The sequence below is a fragment of the Hydra vulgaris genome, chromosome 14 (genome assembly GCF_038396675.1).
Source record: "Hydra vulgaris chromosome 14, alternate assembly HydraT2T_AEP".
Lineage (NCBI taxonomy): Eukaryota > Metazoa > Cnidaria > Hydrozoa > Anthoathecata > Hydridae > Hydra > Hydra vulgaris.
The window spans coordinates 21,025,884-21,043,905 of NC_088933.1; the positions used below are offsets into that span (position 1 = coordinate 21,025,884).

The 18,022-nt window shown below is 27.1% G+C and overlaps 1 protein-coding gene across 2 annotated transcripts in view; it reads left to right on the forward strand.

The window, feature by feature from the left end:
* LOC105844068 (Fanconi anemia group D2 protein) overlaps positions 1–16,940 on the forward strand; it is a 119,391-nt gene extending 102,451 nt beyond the window's left edge. For both annotated transcript variants that reach the window (XM_065817679.1, XM_065817680.1), the window contains 11 exons: positions 590–688; positions 2,978–3,108; positions 5,363–5,462; positions 6,047–6,181; positions 8,605–8,719; positions 8,858–8,929; positions 14,186–14,224; positions 15,193–15,267; positions 16,245–16,397; positions 16,500–16,628; positions 16,719–16,940. In XM_065817679.1, coding sequence (XP_065673751.1) covers positions 590–688; positions 2,978–3,108; positions 5,363–5,462; positions 6,047–6,181; positions 8,605–8,719; positions 8,858–8,929; positions 14,186–14,224; positions 15,193–15,267; positions 16,245–16,397; positions 16,500–16,628; positions 16,719–16,778 — 1,108 coding nt within the window. In that variant the 3' untranslated portion in view covers positions 16,779–16,940. The remainder of the gene's footprint in view (positions 1–589; positions 689–2,977; positions 3,109–5,362; positions 5,463–6,046; positions 6,182–8,604; positions 8,720–8,857; positions 8,930–14,185; positions 14,225–15,192; positions 15,268–16,244; positions 16,398–16,499; positions 16,629–16,718) is intronic.
* The last annotated feature ends 1,082 nt before the right edge of the window (positions 16,941–18,022 follow it).

Consider the following 18,022-nt stretch of genomic DNA (forward strand, 5'->3'; position numbering starts at 1 on the left):
ATAAGGTAAGGACTTTATTTTTAAAAAGTAAACGCTAATAGAAACCTGTTTTATTTAAATAATCTGTTTGCTGAGGTTGCATATTATCAGTATAGATTTTTTAACATACATTTTGGGTGGGTCTAATAGATGGTCAGGATGTTTTTCATGAGAGACTTAAGTTTATTGATTGACTTATTAGGAAACAAAGTTTTTTATTTACAACAGATTCTGGTATAAGATAATGTTTCCTTTGACCTAATTGTATTTGTGACTGGATATATGATCTGTGGTTTGCAATACATTAGTTTTTATATATTGTTGTTTGTCTTTGTTTTTCTAAAAAATGTCTCTTTAATGAAAAAAGTGTATGTAGAATAATTCTTTATATATATTGCTTGTTTGTCTTGGCTTTTTTTAGCCAAGTTAGCAGAGTTATTTATATCCCGATTTTTGCAGAATATTATACTTTTCCATTATTATTTATAGTTTGATAATAATTTTTTTAATTTTTTAGTCGTGTTTCTTGCAATTGTCTAGTCTCTAGATCTTTTTTTTTTTGTACTAATTGTTTATTGTTGTTGTTTTTACCTGCATGTTATTATTAAAGGGATGGTTTTGAAACTGAGCTTAATGAAGAAAGTTTAATGGTGATACTTCAATGTTTTACAAAAAATAAATCCAAAAGTCAACTTCAAGATTCAGCAAGGTCAGTTATATTAGTTTATTAGTTAAAGTATAAAAAGAACACTTTAAATGGCAATAATGTAATAACAAAAATTCTTTACTTATAATTACATTTTTAAAAAATTTAAATTTTAAAAATCAAATGTTTAGTAAAAAAGTAGGTGTGAAAAAGGAGCTGGTAAGGAGGTGTAAAATAAGCTGATGAGGTGAAAAGAGTGCTGGTAAAACTAGTCATTTAATAGTTTGTTGTTTTTTTTTAATTTAATTTCAATTTCATCTATATCTTCTTTAAAATGTTCACTGACTGTGAAAAGTTTTATGAGCAAATTTTAGATTATCTTATGCATCACATGTCACAGTTAACACATTTGAGTTTATAAACGTTTGATTTATTATTTCTTGAGAAATATGCATATCATATTTCAAATCGAAGTTTGATTTAAGTTTTTTTATAATTGAACTTTTGTCATTAAAAAAGTTTTTTATATCTTTTTTTATAATATTATTTTTAGTAAACCTTAAGTGTAACAAATATATTACACTCAGCCAAATTTCCATAGTTTCATGTAGTTATTGGAGATTTTACACAATGTTTTTAAAAAACTAACCACTAGAATTATCTTTACTAGATCTATTGCAAACAAATGTGTTTATGACAATTTTATGTGCTTCTGAAACAATTGAAACTAAATTTTTTAGAATATTTTTAAAATCGGTATATATACGGGAGAAATTTCCATAGTTCCATTAGTTTGTATTGAGCACTTAATAAGAGTTGGTTGAAGTTTGAGTAAGATTTTGATTTGTTTGTTCTATATGGAAGTTTTGTATATTTTTAATTAACATTTGTATTTAATTATTATAATGCTACACGGAAGGGTGTTAAATGAGGAAGAAAAAGCAAAAATTGTTGATTAAAATTTTGCCCAATGGACAAATTGCAAAGAAATTCAAAAGGTCTTTTCGTGCAATAAGTTTATAAGGATCAGTTCTAGGACCATTATTATTTGTTCTTTTTATCAACAATTTTCCAAACAACATTGCGCATCACATCAAATTGTATGCAAATGATAGCAAAATTATTGGCATCATCAAATCTAATGATGGCTTTTTGATTTTACAAGATGGCATAAACAAAGCCATGGAGTGGTCCAGAATTTGGCACATGTCATTTAGTGAGGCAAAGTTTGTCTTTCAGTGTCTTTCAGTTTCATGTCTTTCAGTTAGGCAAAGTAATGCACATAGGCCGTGGAACCAAAAGATCAACACAACAATATTCAATGTGCAGCAATGATGGATCTCGAGTACAACTTGCAGTTACCAAGAATGAAAGAGACCTTGGCGCCATGGTCTCAGACTTAATAATAATAATAACAATTTAAAAAATCAAGTTGAGACAGCAGCCTCAACAACCAATCAAGTACTTGGTAGGCTGAAAAAAGCATTCAACAGTTGGTGTATTGTTGTCTAGTGAATATTGTATGCAGCCTATATTCTTCCACATCTTGAGTTTGCGGTTCAGCCTGGTTGTCATTTTTAAAACATGACATTGAAACACTGTAAAAAAAGCAGTAGCGTGCGACAAGAACGGCTGTACCAATAAAGCACTTACCATACACCCAAAAGACTGCAAATATTGGGTTTAACGATTCTTAAAGACGCAGAACACGAGGTGACCTAATTAAACAATTCAAGATCATTTAAAACATTGACAAGGTCCATTTTCACGTGCCACAGACACAACACTTAGCTAAATTGATTAACAATCTTCAAGGTCGCAGTCAGTGCCTTGATAAATAAAGAGTAAATCATTGTATTGAAAGAGAACAGTTTTTTACAAATCAAATTGTAGGTCACTGGAACGCTCTCTCGCAAAAGATCATTGATGTGCAAAGTGTCAACTGCTTCAAAGACTTTTTTATTTAACTATAGCTGCTTTATATGCAGCACAAACTGTCAGAACAGAGGAGCCTGGTAATTTTTTTATCAATTACTGAATAAAATAAACTAAATTATATATATGTATATGTATATATACATATATATATATGTTATATATATACATACGCATACATATGTATATGTGTGTGTGTATATATATATATATATATATATATATATATATATATATATATATATATATATATATATATATATATATATATATACACACACACACACACATACACACACACGCACACATCAAGATTCAACTCTTTAAATTGCAATGAAGAGTGCATTTTTGAGACATTTTGAAGAAAGAAGGCATTCTTGTAAGCTTGTATAGATATATAAATATATATTTTTTTAGAGAGTTCTTTCAAAGTATTGTGTCATTCAGTGCAACAGTAACATCAATTCATTTGGCAGCCACTTTGCTGAAAATTCTACATTTGACTTTAAAATGGAATGTTGAGAAGGAGACAATAAAAAAAAAAATTAGTAAGTAAAATCCCAAGTTGTTTTTATAATTTAAAAGCAGTTAAGTGTAAGGAAGAGAACAAAAATTGGTAAAAAGTAATATTAAAAACAAAAAAAGTTTAAATTTTCAACTGTTAATGTTTTGACAATCAACAATTTTTATTTGGCGTGAAAAGTATTTACTTTTCTATACAAATAAATTCCTAATGTTATATATGTTATTTTCCTTTGTGTAAATCAGAACTCCTTCACTTTATTTATTTTTTTGTTTCTTTAACGAAAATGTAAAAAATGAAGATGGTTAATAGAATTACTATGATTAAAAATGCTTTAAAATGTTTTAAAGGGTTTGAAATAGCTTGATCAATAAATGAAAAATTTATTAACAATCAACTAAGCTGTTGTTTGTTTTGTTTGGAAACTGATTCTGTTGGTTAAGTTTAGTCTGAACATTTTACAAAAGACATTGCGCTTTCTTGTGATACATTTATTGTGGTATTTATCAATCAATTTGATTATCTTTTGGTTAAATTGCCAGACATTCAAAAACATTACACCTTAAACAAAGCAAAAAACATTGACTTTCAAAATATGTGGAAATACCAGTTAACAACAATAAAAAAAACAGGAAGAGTTGACAATAAAAGCTTCAAAAAAGCCTAAAGTTCGACTTTTTTCATTTAGTTTCCATGCCATTGTTAACAGCTCTTGTATTTGACCTGCAATGTGTGTGAAAAAGGTTATGATTTTCCAAAAATCACAAGAAACCAATTCAGTCAGTTAAAATATTTGCACCTGGTATGAGAAATAACCTTAAAAACACTTTTAAATTCTTAGTTTGAAAACGCTTTTCAATTAGATTGGATAAGTACAATTCTTTGAAAAATTACAGGTATGCAAATATTAATATTTATCAAAAATACACATACTGGAACCTGGGCTTTATTCAAGTTTCTGGATCTCTTCCGTTTGAAATAGGTGCAGCAGTTGTCGCATAAAAAGTAGCTGAATTTGAGTTGAACGTTGACAAACACCATTGTCTGCTCAGTTGTAGATGGAACTTCCATGATGGTTAAGTTTGAAAAACTAGTTCCAGCTAACTATCAACTGTGTACATGAAAACATTTACATTCCAAAAGTAAAAGTGTGTTTGCAGTCTGTCATCACAAAAGTTATAAAAATCATCAAGTTATTTTAAAAATCTCTAGTCAAAAAAGACATCCTCCAAGACCAAATCAAGGAACAGCATGGAAAGGAGGTTTTGTTTATCTTTGACTGCAGAACAAGATGTAACATTCTACTGTTGATGATTCAACAGTTTCACAAATTTGAAGATTCAATTAATAAAATACTAAAAGACATTTCTCCACACTTTGCAGTGATGATGAAGTAAACATCTTGTACAACATTGTTGCTGCTCTTAAACCACTAAAATTGGTAGCAGAAGCCCTTTGCTGACAGTATGCAACTCATCTTATTGGTTTGGGAATTTTTTAACTTTCTTGTGAAATAACAAGATTCAACCCTTCGTATTGCAATGAAGAGTGCTATTTTCAGGTTCTCTGAAGAAGACAGCAATCTTGTAAACTTGTACAAATACTTTTCCAATCCAGAATGTTTAGCCGACATTGAAAAACATAAAGTTTTCAAAATGCCTTCAGTGTCTGTACTTCAAAAGACTGCCAAAAATTTGCTGTCTAGGCTATTACCAACAAATCCAGTTGACTTCATTCTAGAAGTGTGTGGCTCAGAAAATCTTGACAATTTCATGCAATTCACCATTTTGCCAAAAACAGCAACAATTGAAAAAATGAGTTCAAATTTGTTTCTAAAGAAATATTGGTCTATAAGTTACTGGAAAGAAAACTGCTAATCTTGAACTTTTGTTGCTGCACTGGATGCTATCCCTCCAATAAGTATTAAGTCTACCAAGTCTTTTCTGCTGCTGGATTGTTGCGACAAAAATACAATTAAAAAAAAATGGCGACTTATTTGATACACTTTGTTTTTTCAAAGCTCATATTTATAAATATAATTATATATATTATAATTATTATAATTATCTAGAATGATATTAAATCTAAATCTTATAAATTCTTTATTTTAAAACAAAATAAAATATGTTTTCAGTGATTTTACAATATTTAACTGTAAATTATGCTTTTTTTAACGATTTACCAGTAAATTTAAACGTCATTAAAAGCTCAACTTAAATGGTAATTGCTAAGCAGATTATTATTTTAGTCACAATTTTTTTGATGATTTTTTTTTACAGGAGATATTGCTGTTTCATTCCTGGAAAAGTCTTGGTTTGATAGTAATGGAGAAAAGGATAAAGGACCACTCTTTAATACAAATCTTTCATATCTTATCAAGTATTACAATTTTTTTTCACCTATTTTTGAAAATTTTGTTTTCTGTCTAAACAGGTTCATTTAGAAATGCATAAAATACTGCAAGTAATAAACGCAACAAATTAATAATGAGAGGTATGTTACATCTATCACCAAGAATATCAATATCAAAATTCAAAATAATCTCTGATTAGAATTTGTAAAATTTGCACTAATTTTAAGTAACTTTTGTGTCTGTATTACCAATGGCAACACTTACTAATAATTCAATATTTCTTCTAAAAGTAGCTTTTGTTTTTGATAATGGAGTAAAAGAGTTATAAACAAACCAAAGTTAAAAAATAAACTTTATAATAAGGTTTATAAATTTCTTCTTTTTGCAACTTTTTTTTATTTTTATGGTGGAAAACCTTTTTTTTAATGTTGTTTTTAAGTAAATTGTAATTAATATAAAATAGTAAATAGTAAGTAAGTAGTAGTTAATATTAATTTTTAATTTTCATTTTTATAAGTCTCTTTATAACATGAATAACTCTTTATTTAGTCTATGTTTTGATGATAAAGCTTTATTGATTCAAACTTATTTTTTGTTATTTCTTGGTTAGGCTCAGCATAACTCTTTCAGAAGAACCATTAACCGCTATTAACGATATATGTAACAATGTTTGCAATGGACTAATAGTGGACCCAGATAAGAAAAATATTGATGTGTTCATAAAAAGTTTACCTTCATTGACAAAGTAAATATATATATTATTTTGTTCATTTATTTTTTTTTTAATTCTGTTTTCAGGCATATATAACATTATAATATATGTATGCAGGTCTGTATATATATGTTTGTTGGTGTGTATATGCATACACACATATATATAAGTATGTATGTGTATATATATATATATATATATATATATATATATATATATATATATATATATATATATATATATCAGATATGTCAATTTCCAAAAAAGACTCCCAATTTGAAATTCACAAAATGATTGTTTGTTACTAGTTTTTGGTATCCAGGAGCTCTAAAAATGTAAAGAGGCTTAAATGAGAGACTGGACTTATATATATATATATATATATCAGATATGTCAATTTCCAAAAAAGACTCCCAATTTGAAATTCACAAAATGATTGTTTGTTACTAGTTTTTGGTATCCAGGAGCTCTAAAAATGTAAAGAGGCTTAAATGAGAGACTGGACTTTAAAGAAGCTTTGGGAAAAAAATTAAGGCCAAGTAACACCACCACTTTTAAAACATGGAAACAACATAATACAAAGATTTATAAATTTAAACACATACAAATGCATTATATGACACTTAAAATTTATTAAAAAAATTACTAGTTAAGAACATTTGTAAATACAACAAGTAAAATATTGTAAATATTTAAATGTAAATATTTGTATAATATTTGTTAATCAACATAACTTGAGAAGCATGTTTATCAACATGCACATGAAAAGCTTTTTGAGATAAACATCAACTTTATCAAAAGTTTAACCTTGATTTTTATGTATAATAATTGACTATGCTAATCTAACAGGAACCTGACAACATTTAAGTGTAAAAGGTAATTTTGAACCTGATGGAGCTAATTGAAGCTGAAGCTGAAACTGAAGCACCTGTTACAACCTGCTCTAACAGGAGCTGAAGCACCTGTTAGAACTCCTATATAAGGATGGTAGTATAACAACACAACCTGGTCTGAAATTAAGATTATTTCCACAATTATTTACATGTTTACATAATGTATTGAGTTTTTTACTTTAAGGTGCTTCAATCTTGACATAAGCATCCCCATGTAATTGTTGCACACCATCAAACTGGTTCCATTACAAAGTCAGACTTTAAAATCTAAATTTCTAAAGTAACATTATAACAGCACCAATTTTCAAATTTAAACAATGAACAGGCATACCTGTTCATAGAATCAAACTGTTTAAAAAAACAACTGAAAAATTAATAATTTCATAATAAACATCAGTGTCAATGCTATTTGTACTTATATAACTTTTAACATAATCTGGTAGACAACCAAGGAATACTTCATTTATTGCCAATGAATCAACATTTGTTGGCATTAAAATAGCACTAATTACATAATCTGCTTTCTGCACACTACCAAAAATTTTTTTCCCAATACATTTTCATTAATAAAGTACTGCTCAGGTATTTCAATACACCCTCACAAAGGATTGTCAGGCTTGATAGGTAATATTCTTTGTTATAATGATGCCAATAATGAAAACATTTTTACATAATTCTACTCTTCTAACTTCGAACTCTCCTCATAATTAGAGTACTCATCTCTATATAAAAATATTACTTTTATTTTATTTTGGCAAAAACTAATTTTTCCACTTCTATTTTTTCATTGTGACGATTTTTTTAATTTCATCTGCTATTTGACATATTTAGCATAATTAAGTTTTAAATTTAGTTTTGCTAATCGAAATGTATATATATATACACACAACAAATACTGCCACTACATCATTTGAGTACATCATTACATATTTTTTCATATTGTATGCACTCGTCTAATGTTAGTTTAATTAAAAATATTTTTTTGTATTCTATGCTTTTTAATATTATCTTTTTAACAATTTGGTTATACTTTGATGAATTTCTTTGTATACTTGATGACGCTAATAATTATAAAAAAAATGCATGGTTAAAATAAACATAATCAAAAAGAGTTTATACAAAAGTAACCCCCTTGGTCTTAGGAAGGTGTCAAATAAAAATACTATATGTAAATATATATATATATATATATATATATATATATATATATATATATATATATATATATATATATATATATATATATATATGTATATATATATATATATATATATATATATATATATATATATATATATATATATATATATGCTATAATATAATTATTGATTTAAGTCACAATAATATATCTTTTTTATGTAATATGTCTGTGTATGAGTTGCATGATTAAGGTGTGAGTAGTTAAAGGAAGTTGAGTGAAAGTTTTGTGTGTTTTGAACCCTCCAAAACCTTTTGAAAAAATAACTCCTACCCTCATCCAAGAGTAGGTATCATCTTTTGACAAAAGTAAATTTATAAAGCCTAAAAATAGCTTAAAATAAATTTGCTAATGTTTATTTTTAGAAATACTTTACTAGCTTGTTATAAATGCTTATTTGAGGAGCTAAATTCTATTACTAAACTTAACGTTTCAACAGTGCTATCAGATGCAGTAATGGCACACATTACAGCAGATGCAGTGAGTTACAAGAATTTATCTTAACTTTACAAAATCCATAAATATTTTTATAAATTTCTAAATCAAGTTTTTAATCTGTTATTTAAATGATTTTAGAATTTAATGTTTTAGTTTTTTGATTATTTTTTATTTTTATAGGATATTGTGGAGAAAATGGTTAAAGTAGAAACATCAATAAAAGTGTTTCATGTTCTTGTTGACATTGTCAAGGTATACAATTTAATCCATATTTAGTTCACCTCAAGGTACAACAAAATATTTTACTTTACACTAAGCAAAACAAAATTAAATTTAAAAAAAAAAAGTATACAGTTGTCTGTGTCATTTTTTTACATTATATTTCTTCATTTTCATTTTTAGAATTAATGAGTAGTTTAGATAAGTTTAGGTCGAAAGCAAAGTAACAAAGTGCAAATAATAGGTATGAAGGATTGCTCAATGATCAAACTATAGGTGGCATTCTATGTCATGCAGGAAATTATAAAAAAAACTGCAAAGTATGAAAATAGTCTTAAATTTTGTCAACTAAGAGCCAATCTGAGGTTAAGTTATTTATTAAGTTACTAAGTTATTAACTACAGTCGTCCCCCGGTTAACGAACCCCCCTGTTAGCGAACTTTTGGTTAACGAACCGAAAGTTTGCCCAAAATCCTCCCCCGGTTAACGAACCGGAACTCGGTTAACGAACCGGGAGCGCCAAATGGCGTGCACACGCGCGTGAAGGTCGGGCGCGCCGTCCAGCATTTCCCCCTCAGTTTTGTGAGTGTCATGGAAGCCTGGGAGGTGAATGGTTGTGCTGGGTGTGCTTTTGTTGTTTCATTTTTTTCTTTTCTTGTTTCACTAATATTTTTCATGCATTTTTGTGCTTTTTTCTAGGTTTTTTTCCCACTTGCAATTTTTTCGATTTTGCGATTTTCTTGTTGAATTTTCATTTTTTGATAAGCAATGTTCATGTTCAATTTTTAGTTTTTTCTAAAACTTTGACCAGCAATTTTCATGCACAATTTCAATTTGTTTCAATTTTTAAAAGTGCATAAATCTCAGGTTTCAATCATTTCACCTTTGCCTATTTTATTTATCAAGTTGCACAATTTTTTGAATTTTTTCCCCCATTATTTCGGCAAAATCCACCAATTAAAAATTTTTTAATGGCGGCCTATGGGAAAACGCGTTTCGGTTAACGAACTTTTCGGATAACGAACTAGTTCGTACTCCGAATTAAGTTTGTTAACCGGGGGACGACTGTACTCAAGGAAAATTGCAAAAAACGTATTTTTTCAAATACAGCTAAAAAAAAAATTTAACTAAGGAAATTGATGTTTATGCAGCTGTTAGAAAACCTTACTGCAAGAGAACAGCTCACAAGCTTAAAGTGGTGTAAGAAGTGGTGTAATTTTTTTAGTGATGAAAGTAATAAATAGAATAAGCAAAAATCTTGTTAAAAGATTTAAATCAAAAAAATATATCAATTGCTTTGTTGTACCAAGGTTGCAATGTGGCAGTGAAAGTGTTGGTTTTTGGCGCTGCTTTGATTTTAACGGAGTAGGTGTAAGTAACATTTATACAGACCATATTAACCAACATACATATATAGAGATGCTAGAGAACTGCATGGTTTCATTCTGATTGATCAAAAAACTTTAAGTTTCATGCTATTGCAATTATTATTCTCTCATTATTTATTATTCTATCAGTGGACATGATGATTGATCAAAATGAATGGCGGCAATTTCAACAAGATTTTGGCATCTGCCCACACAGCTTGTACAGTAAAAATATGGATAAAAGAAAACAAATTCGATTTATTGCCCTGGCCAGTATGATCACCAAGATTTGAATTTAATTGAATCTATTTGGGCTTGGATGGGCAAATAATTAGTCAAGATACAAATACGATCCGTATATAGCCTAAAACAAGAATTAGATACTTTGAAGAAGAGTTCCTAATGAAGTTTGCAACAATTAATCCAAAAAAGATGTGTTGTTTGCAAAAAAAGCAGATATTTTAAATACTTGTTTAAATGTTATTTTTGTTGCTTATTTTTCACATGCCATAGTTTTTTCATTGATATTTTTTGTAATTATGTTCAAACACGTTTTTATATACAGTTTTATGTTTTAATATGTCAATCAAGATGCAACATTTGTTTAAAAATGATTTTTATTGCAAATAAAAAAAATTTAAATAATATTAAATCTTTAGTTTTAATTTTATAGTAGTTTAAATATACTTTAAGCAACAAAATTTAATCTTTTTCAAAAGCACTGTGTATATATATATATATATATATATATATATATATATATATATATATATATATATATATATATATATATATATATATATATGTATGTATGTATCAAAATCTTGAAGAATAATTGTTTATATGCAATAAACATAAGATAAAAAATCTTTTGTAGAATGGAAATAAAAAAAATAATAATATTTAGAAAATGTATATTTACATAGAGGTACATAAATGTATGTTTACATACATTTATCTTAATATAGCAACATCTCTATCCTTGCTGTCTAAAAATCTCTTAAGTTGGCGTAGAATAATTTATGTATGAAGTAATATTTTGTAATTTTTTCAAAAGTTTTGATTTTTTAATATTCTATAACTTCTGTATATTATCTGTTTTCAAATATAAACTTCCGATTTTTACAAATTGAAACAGTTTAATTAATAATCTATCAAGTATGCAAGCAATTTAACTGTTTTTAATGGCATATCTATTGGGTTAACATTAACATACATTTTCAGTGTACTTTAGGAGCTTTATTATATTATTCAAGGATACTCTGGATACTATGGATGAAGATGCAACACCATTTATGATTTCATTAGTGTTAAAAACAGCTGCGCAGTTAAAAAAAAATTTGTTTATTTTTAATAAAGTTTAATCAATTTTAAGCTTATATAGTTACAGATATTGGGAAAATTCTAAATATTAAACAGATTCATTAACTGATGGTTACTTAACTGCATTCCCCTTGAGTAATGTGTAGTTTACATAAGAACGAAAAATATCTCTGAGAACAAAAGTATCATCTAGAACATGGAGTTATTTTTAAAGTGTTTGAAACAAAAGTTGTTTTTTACCTTTACTAATAAATAATTCAAATGCTGTTTCTTATATTTCTTTTTTAAGGAGAAATGTTCTAAATGTTTTTAATAAACCAATACGGTAGTGGTGTAGTGGTAAGAGCGCTTGCTTTGTAAGCGAGACGTTCAGAGTTCGACTCCCACCACGTCCCTGGAAGTACCGCGCTCAACTTAGTTTCTCCGCGCAGCGGCCTTGCTCGGCAAGGTTTGTGTTTCGGAGTTGAAGAGTTGAGAGAGGGTTGCACCACAAATAACAACTTAAAAAAAAAAAAAAAACACAAAAAAAATATGAGTAGCCTCCTCGACTGTAGTGGCCCTCCTCGGGCCTTGGGGAGGTGAATAATCTAAAGAAAAAAAATACTATTGAAACATTAATTTACTTTGTACTTAGGATTTAAATAAACAAAAAAGAAACACACTAAAAGCAAGAAAAATTAACAGCTAAATTGCTGTAAATTATATAAATTAGGAAAGAAATAATAAGGCGAGAGAATTTCAAAGTGTTGATAACTGCAGAAAAAATTGGATAAATAAAAGTTCTTTGAGCAAAAATAACAACATGAAATGATGTATTTTAACAGAATGATGAGTCAGAAAAGGATGCATTTTTAGGAACAAAAAATTGTTTGCTTAGCAACAAAGGTTTGTAGAAAAAAAAGAAACAGAGATTCAACTAAGTTCAACTACATTTAATAAGAATTCATTTTGTGGTACAAATAAAAAAATAAAAAAAATTTGGTACAAAATAAAAAAAGTTTGTGGTACAAATAAAAAAAGTTTAAATACCAAAAAAAGATTAAAAAATTGTTTTCATGATAACATTTAAATATTAGTTCGCATTTTTTGTTTAATAAATCTTGTTTTTTTTGTTGTTGTTTTTTTTTTCAACAAAATTATTAGTTATTTGTATAAGTTATTTGTTTGTTTGTTTGTTTTTTATCTTTATTGCATTTTCATGCAATAAAGATAAAAATTATTTTTTAATCCCATATATACTTTAAAAGCAAGTTGTGTTAGCGAGTTTTTGCATTGTAGTTATCTCTTTTTTAACTTGCCCTCTATTCAACCAATATGTTTTGTTAGATGTTTTTTTTTTACTTGCCCTCTATCCAACCAATATGTTTGTTAGATGTTTTTAAGGATGCTGCAGTTTTAGTGGAATCAATAGATACAAATCTACCAACCAAAGCAGTCCATTATAATGTCTGAACATTGTTAGGTGACTATTTTTTCTTCTTCTTTGTCGAAAAACAGAGGGTAGGTTTGCATTTATTTAATTCACTAAAACTGTTGTTAGTTGTGAAATGGGCCTTGACCAACATGGCAGACTTATAGTGATGTGCAAAAAATCTGGCACACAAATAGAGAAAGTTCAAAAAAATACAACAGAAGGTTTTAAAACAATCAACTTTTAATTAGGAATTGAGATAAATCTATCTACCTCAAACTTTCTAGACATAACTTTTAACCTTGAAAGAAACTTATATCATCCTTTCAAAAATCTAAACAACCAACTACTTTATATTCTAACCACCTCTGCAAACTATTAAACAAATTGCAATCTCTATTAATGATAGACTGTCCAAAAAAAAATTTCATTTTTCAACTCAATGAACCCAGAGTATGATTTCAATTCAAAATACAACAAAGAAAAATAAATATAATATATAACCTAGTTTAACCCACCATATAAAAAAAGTATTTTGACAAATATAAAGAAACTTTCTTACAACTAATAAATACTTTTCATCATCATTTCATAAATTGTTCAAATTATGAAAATGATGATATTCAATACAGCATTAAGTTAGCTACAGCTGTGCCAGAAAACAGCTACAGCTTTGACAGCAACAGAAAAAATCATAGCAAAAGTATTTATGTCAATATACCCAATAACAGTTTTTCCTTGCCATTGTAAATCAGGTGAATTTGTAAATCATGTGAAATTTGCCAGGTGTAAAATGTAAATCAAATGTACTTTACAGAGGCATTGCATCATCCCCAAAAAAACCTAACAATATATATATATATATATATATATATATTGGTTCAAAAGATGGCAAGTGGATAAAGGTAATTACAAACTAATTACAAGCAACCATTCAAAAACAAAAAACTCACCAATACAACTATGTCTCAAAGTATTTATGAGGTAAAACTTTACTTAATTTATTATGGCCCTTCCTTTAAAAGACCTTTAAAATTTAAAAATCAACTTCACCTTTTTTTCAGGCAAAAAAACAAAAAGAAGAGAAATAATGAAGAAAATTAATTATAACATCATTGTGTTTCGTAATTTTTAATTTGTTTCCTAATGTTAAATAACTATTTTAAAAATTAAATTTTGTTTTTATAGAATACAGAGAGTCACGCTTTATTGGGTTCTGCATTAAAAGTAAGTTATTAGCTTTATTATTTTTGCTAAAATTCTTGGTGTCAAATACTGTTTTAAGCTCATATAAGTATATATCATATTACACATGTATCAATATAAATATTTATATTCATCCAAATATTTTTAAAAGTTTGACAATTAGGGTTGTACTGCATTTTATTTTGTTTCTGCTAAAAAGATTGTTTTAGCTGTAATTTCATGAACAACATGTCTTATAACATAATTTATATTATTGAACAACATGTCTTATAACATAATTTATATTATTGAACAACATGTCTTATAACATAATTTATATTATTGAACAACATGTCTTATAACATAATTTATATTATTGAACAACATGTCTTATAACATAATTTATATTATTGAACAACATGTCTTATAACATAATTTATATTATTGAACAACATGTCTTATAACATAATTTATATTATTGAACAACATGTCTTATAACATAATTTATATTATTGAACAACATGTCTTATAACATAATTTATATTATTGAACAACATGTCTTATAACATAATTTATATTATTGAACAACGTGTCTTATAACATAATTTATATTATTGAACAACATGTCTTATAACATAATTTATATTATTGAACAACATGTCTTATAACATAATTTATATTATTGAACAACATGTCTTATAACATAATTTATATTATTGAACAACATGTCTTATAACATAATTTATATTATTGAACAACATGTCTTATAACATAATTTATATTATTGAAGCAGAGATAACAGAGATAAAGTATCATAATAAATAAATTTCAGAGATATAAATATATAATAAATCATTATTTTCATATAAATATATCTCATTTACAGAGCCGACTACATGGGGGTGGCTAGGGGGCACTTTAACATTTTGACTGCTCTTCTGTTTTTAATATAGTTTTGTTAATTTTATTGTGTACAATTTTTTCACCTGTGTTTGCATTATTTTTTACAGTACTCTCGGATTTATCTTGAAACATTTTTAAAGTATGCAATGCCTTTCCTTGAAAAGACTCTTCGTTCGCAAAAGGTACTATATATATTTTATTGATTAGTCACGCTTTTTTTAATTAAAGGAGACAAACAGTAATAAAAACCAGTAGATTGAGCGAATCACTTTCTAATATGAGTGATGTTTAAAAAGTATTTCAAGTTTTATATATTTTCAGCAAGTTCTCTATAGAAAAGAGATTTCCTATACATTTTTTAAATGCATATAAAAAAATGTGTATGTTAAATTAGATAATTTCAAGCAGTATCAAGTTTTTTGCAATCATCTTTCACTATCAAAGTTTTAATTTTATCACAATGTTTTACTTTTTAGTGACTGTGATAAAATTAATTTTTTTCATCCAGCTATTGCTAATCCTTGGCCTGCAGTCCAAGTTTTTATTATAAAAAAGCTTGTATAAGTCACCATACAACAGTTTTCTGCATAAAAAAACTTTTTATCTAAAATTATTTGGAAACAAGTTTCCAAATAAATTTAGATAAAAAGTTACAATTAAGTATTTTTTGATTTAAAAAAATTTCTGCTCGAATTATTGAATGCATAAAATTTTTATTTTTACTTAACTTTTTGATTACTTTTTGAATAGAAAAGTGAAACGACCGACGCTTTTGAAACACTTTCATGAATTATAATACTTTTTAATTAACAGGTTCATAAAAACACTTTTATAAGTATTTTATAATTATTAAAACGTGTTTTTGAATTATCTTTAATTTACTGGGAACTTTGCATTTTTAACTTTTATTCCTCACATCTGCTTTTGCCCTTTTTACAAATGGCGGACTATATTTATAAACAAAAAAAAAGCGGCTTCATTTTTTGTCCAATAAAATCCCGCAAGTTAGACATCTAGTTAATATAATATATCATTGGGCATAAGATATAACATGCGATAAGATATAACATAAGACATAACTTGCGATAGGATATAACATATGATATAACATGTGATACATAAGGTATAACATGTGATTTTGTGTTTTGTTTTAATACAGGACCTAGTTCATGCAATTTTAAAAAATCTTCAACAAAGTACACGCTTATTGCAACACCTGTGTGGTCATACAAAGTTTGAAAAAAGCTCATCACTAACTGCATTTGTCCCAGCCCTAAAGAAATGTTTGGAAACCTTCGTGTACAGAGTAAAAGTAAGTGAAGAAAAAAAACTCATTTTCAACGCTTTACCAGAAAAGCACTTCTGGTATAGCGTTTTTCTGGTATAGCGTTTTATTTGCTTTTAATATTTATAGGCCTTGCTTGCCTACAATAATTGCGAAAATGCATTTTGGCTTGGCAATCTAAAAAATCGTGACTTAAAAGGCAACGAGATCTCATCTCAGGTAGAAAGCAGCATTGCTGATGATGAGTCGGCAACTGAGGTATTTAAGTTTTAATTATATTTTATGTAACACAGAAAATAAAGTAAATTCAACAATTTCTATATTAAAAATGTATAATTCAATTTTAAGGTGGATGAAGAAGAAGTAATGGAAGAGGGTGATGAAAACGAAAACAGTGAAAGTTTTTAAACTTTTGTTTTAAAGAAATAACAATTAATAATCTATAAAGATATTAAGTTACCATTTTTTATTGAAAAGAAACATTAAGAGACTTGAAAGAAATTATAACATGTTAAATATTTATATTAAAAAAATATTCAAGTTTATATTATTAAATTACTGAAGATATTATTTATTCTGTTTTATTATTTTAAATTATCTATCGAAACTTTGACTAATAAGTAAAAATACCAAAAATTTACATAAAAAAATTTAGTTATATGTATATGTTATCAAACCTGTTATGCCTTTTGATTTGAATGTTACCAAAGCTATCGGTTACAACTTTTTATTTAAATGTCAAAACCAAAAAACGCAGCTTTTTTTAGTGACTGAGGTTCACCCTCGCCAAAATAAAGTATTTCGATATAAATTCTTTTTGGCCATCTTGATCATAACTTTAGAATACTAAAATAATATTAGATGAAGTTTGAATACATTAATAGCGATAGTATAAAATTTAATAACTTGTTTTCCTCACATTTGAGGTTACGGAGCGTGCAGGTTTTGTGGCTTTTTTGTTCCCAGGTTCTAGTTAGTGTTATATTTTTATGAAGCATTCTCATTTGGTATAAAAATAAAAATACTTTAACACCGATAAAAGCTACCGCGATCCCTTTTTTCCCGATCCCGACATTTTTTGATTGAAATGTCACCAAAGCAATCAATCTTTTGGAAATCAACAAAAAATATGTATATGGTATTTTTGTTACAACAATTTCTTCTCAAAAAAAATTAGTTGCCTAATTTATGATTATGAGGGTTAGTGCCGGCGCCGGTTTTTTGATTATAAAGGTTAGTGCCGGTGTTACGAAATTAATCTTCCCTATGATAAATTTACCCCCCGGCTAAAAAATACTTTCCGGAATAAAATTTATTCCGAAACGATATGGGGAATATTGATTAATTTTTCCCTTATATGAGAAATAAATTTTTCCCCGTGTAATAAGTTCCCTTTACATATTTATAGAATTCAAATTGATAAAATTTCATGACGAAAAGTTATAATGTTATAATATTGATTTTATTATATGCAATCTGCATAAATTTTAAATTAACTAATCGTTAGATCACAACTTTTTGATTGTATCAACCGCTAAAAATATTATATTCCCCCTGCAACACATCGGTCGCTAAAAATATGAGTAAACTAAGTTTAAAGAAGTAGATAATCTATATAAAAAATTAAACTATATTAGAAATTGATAACATGT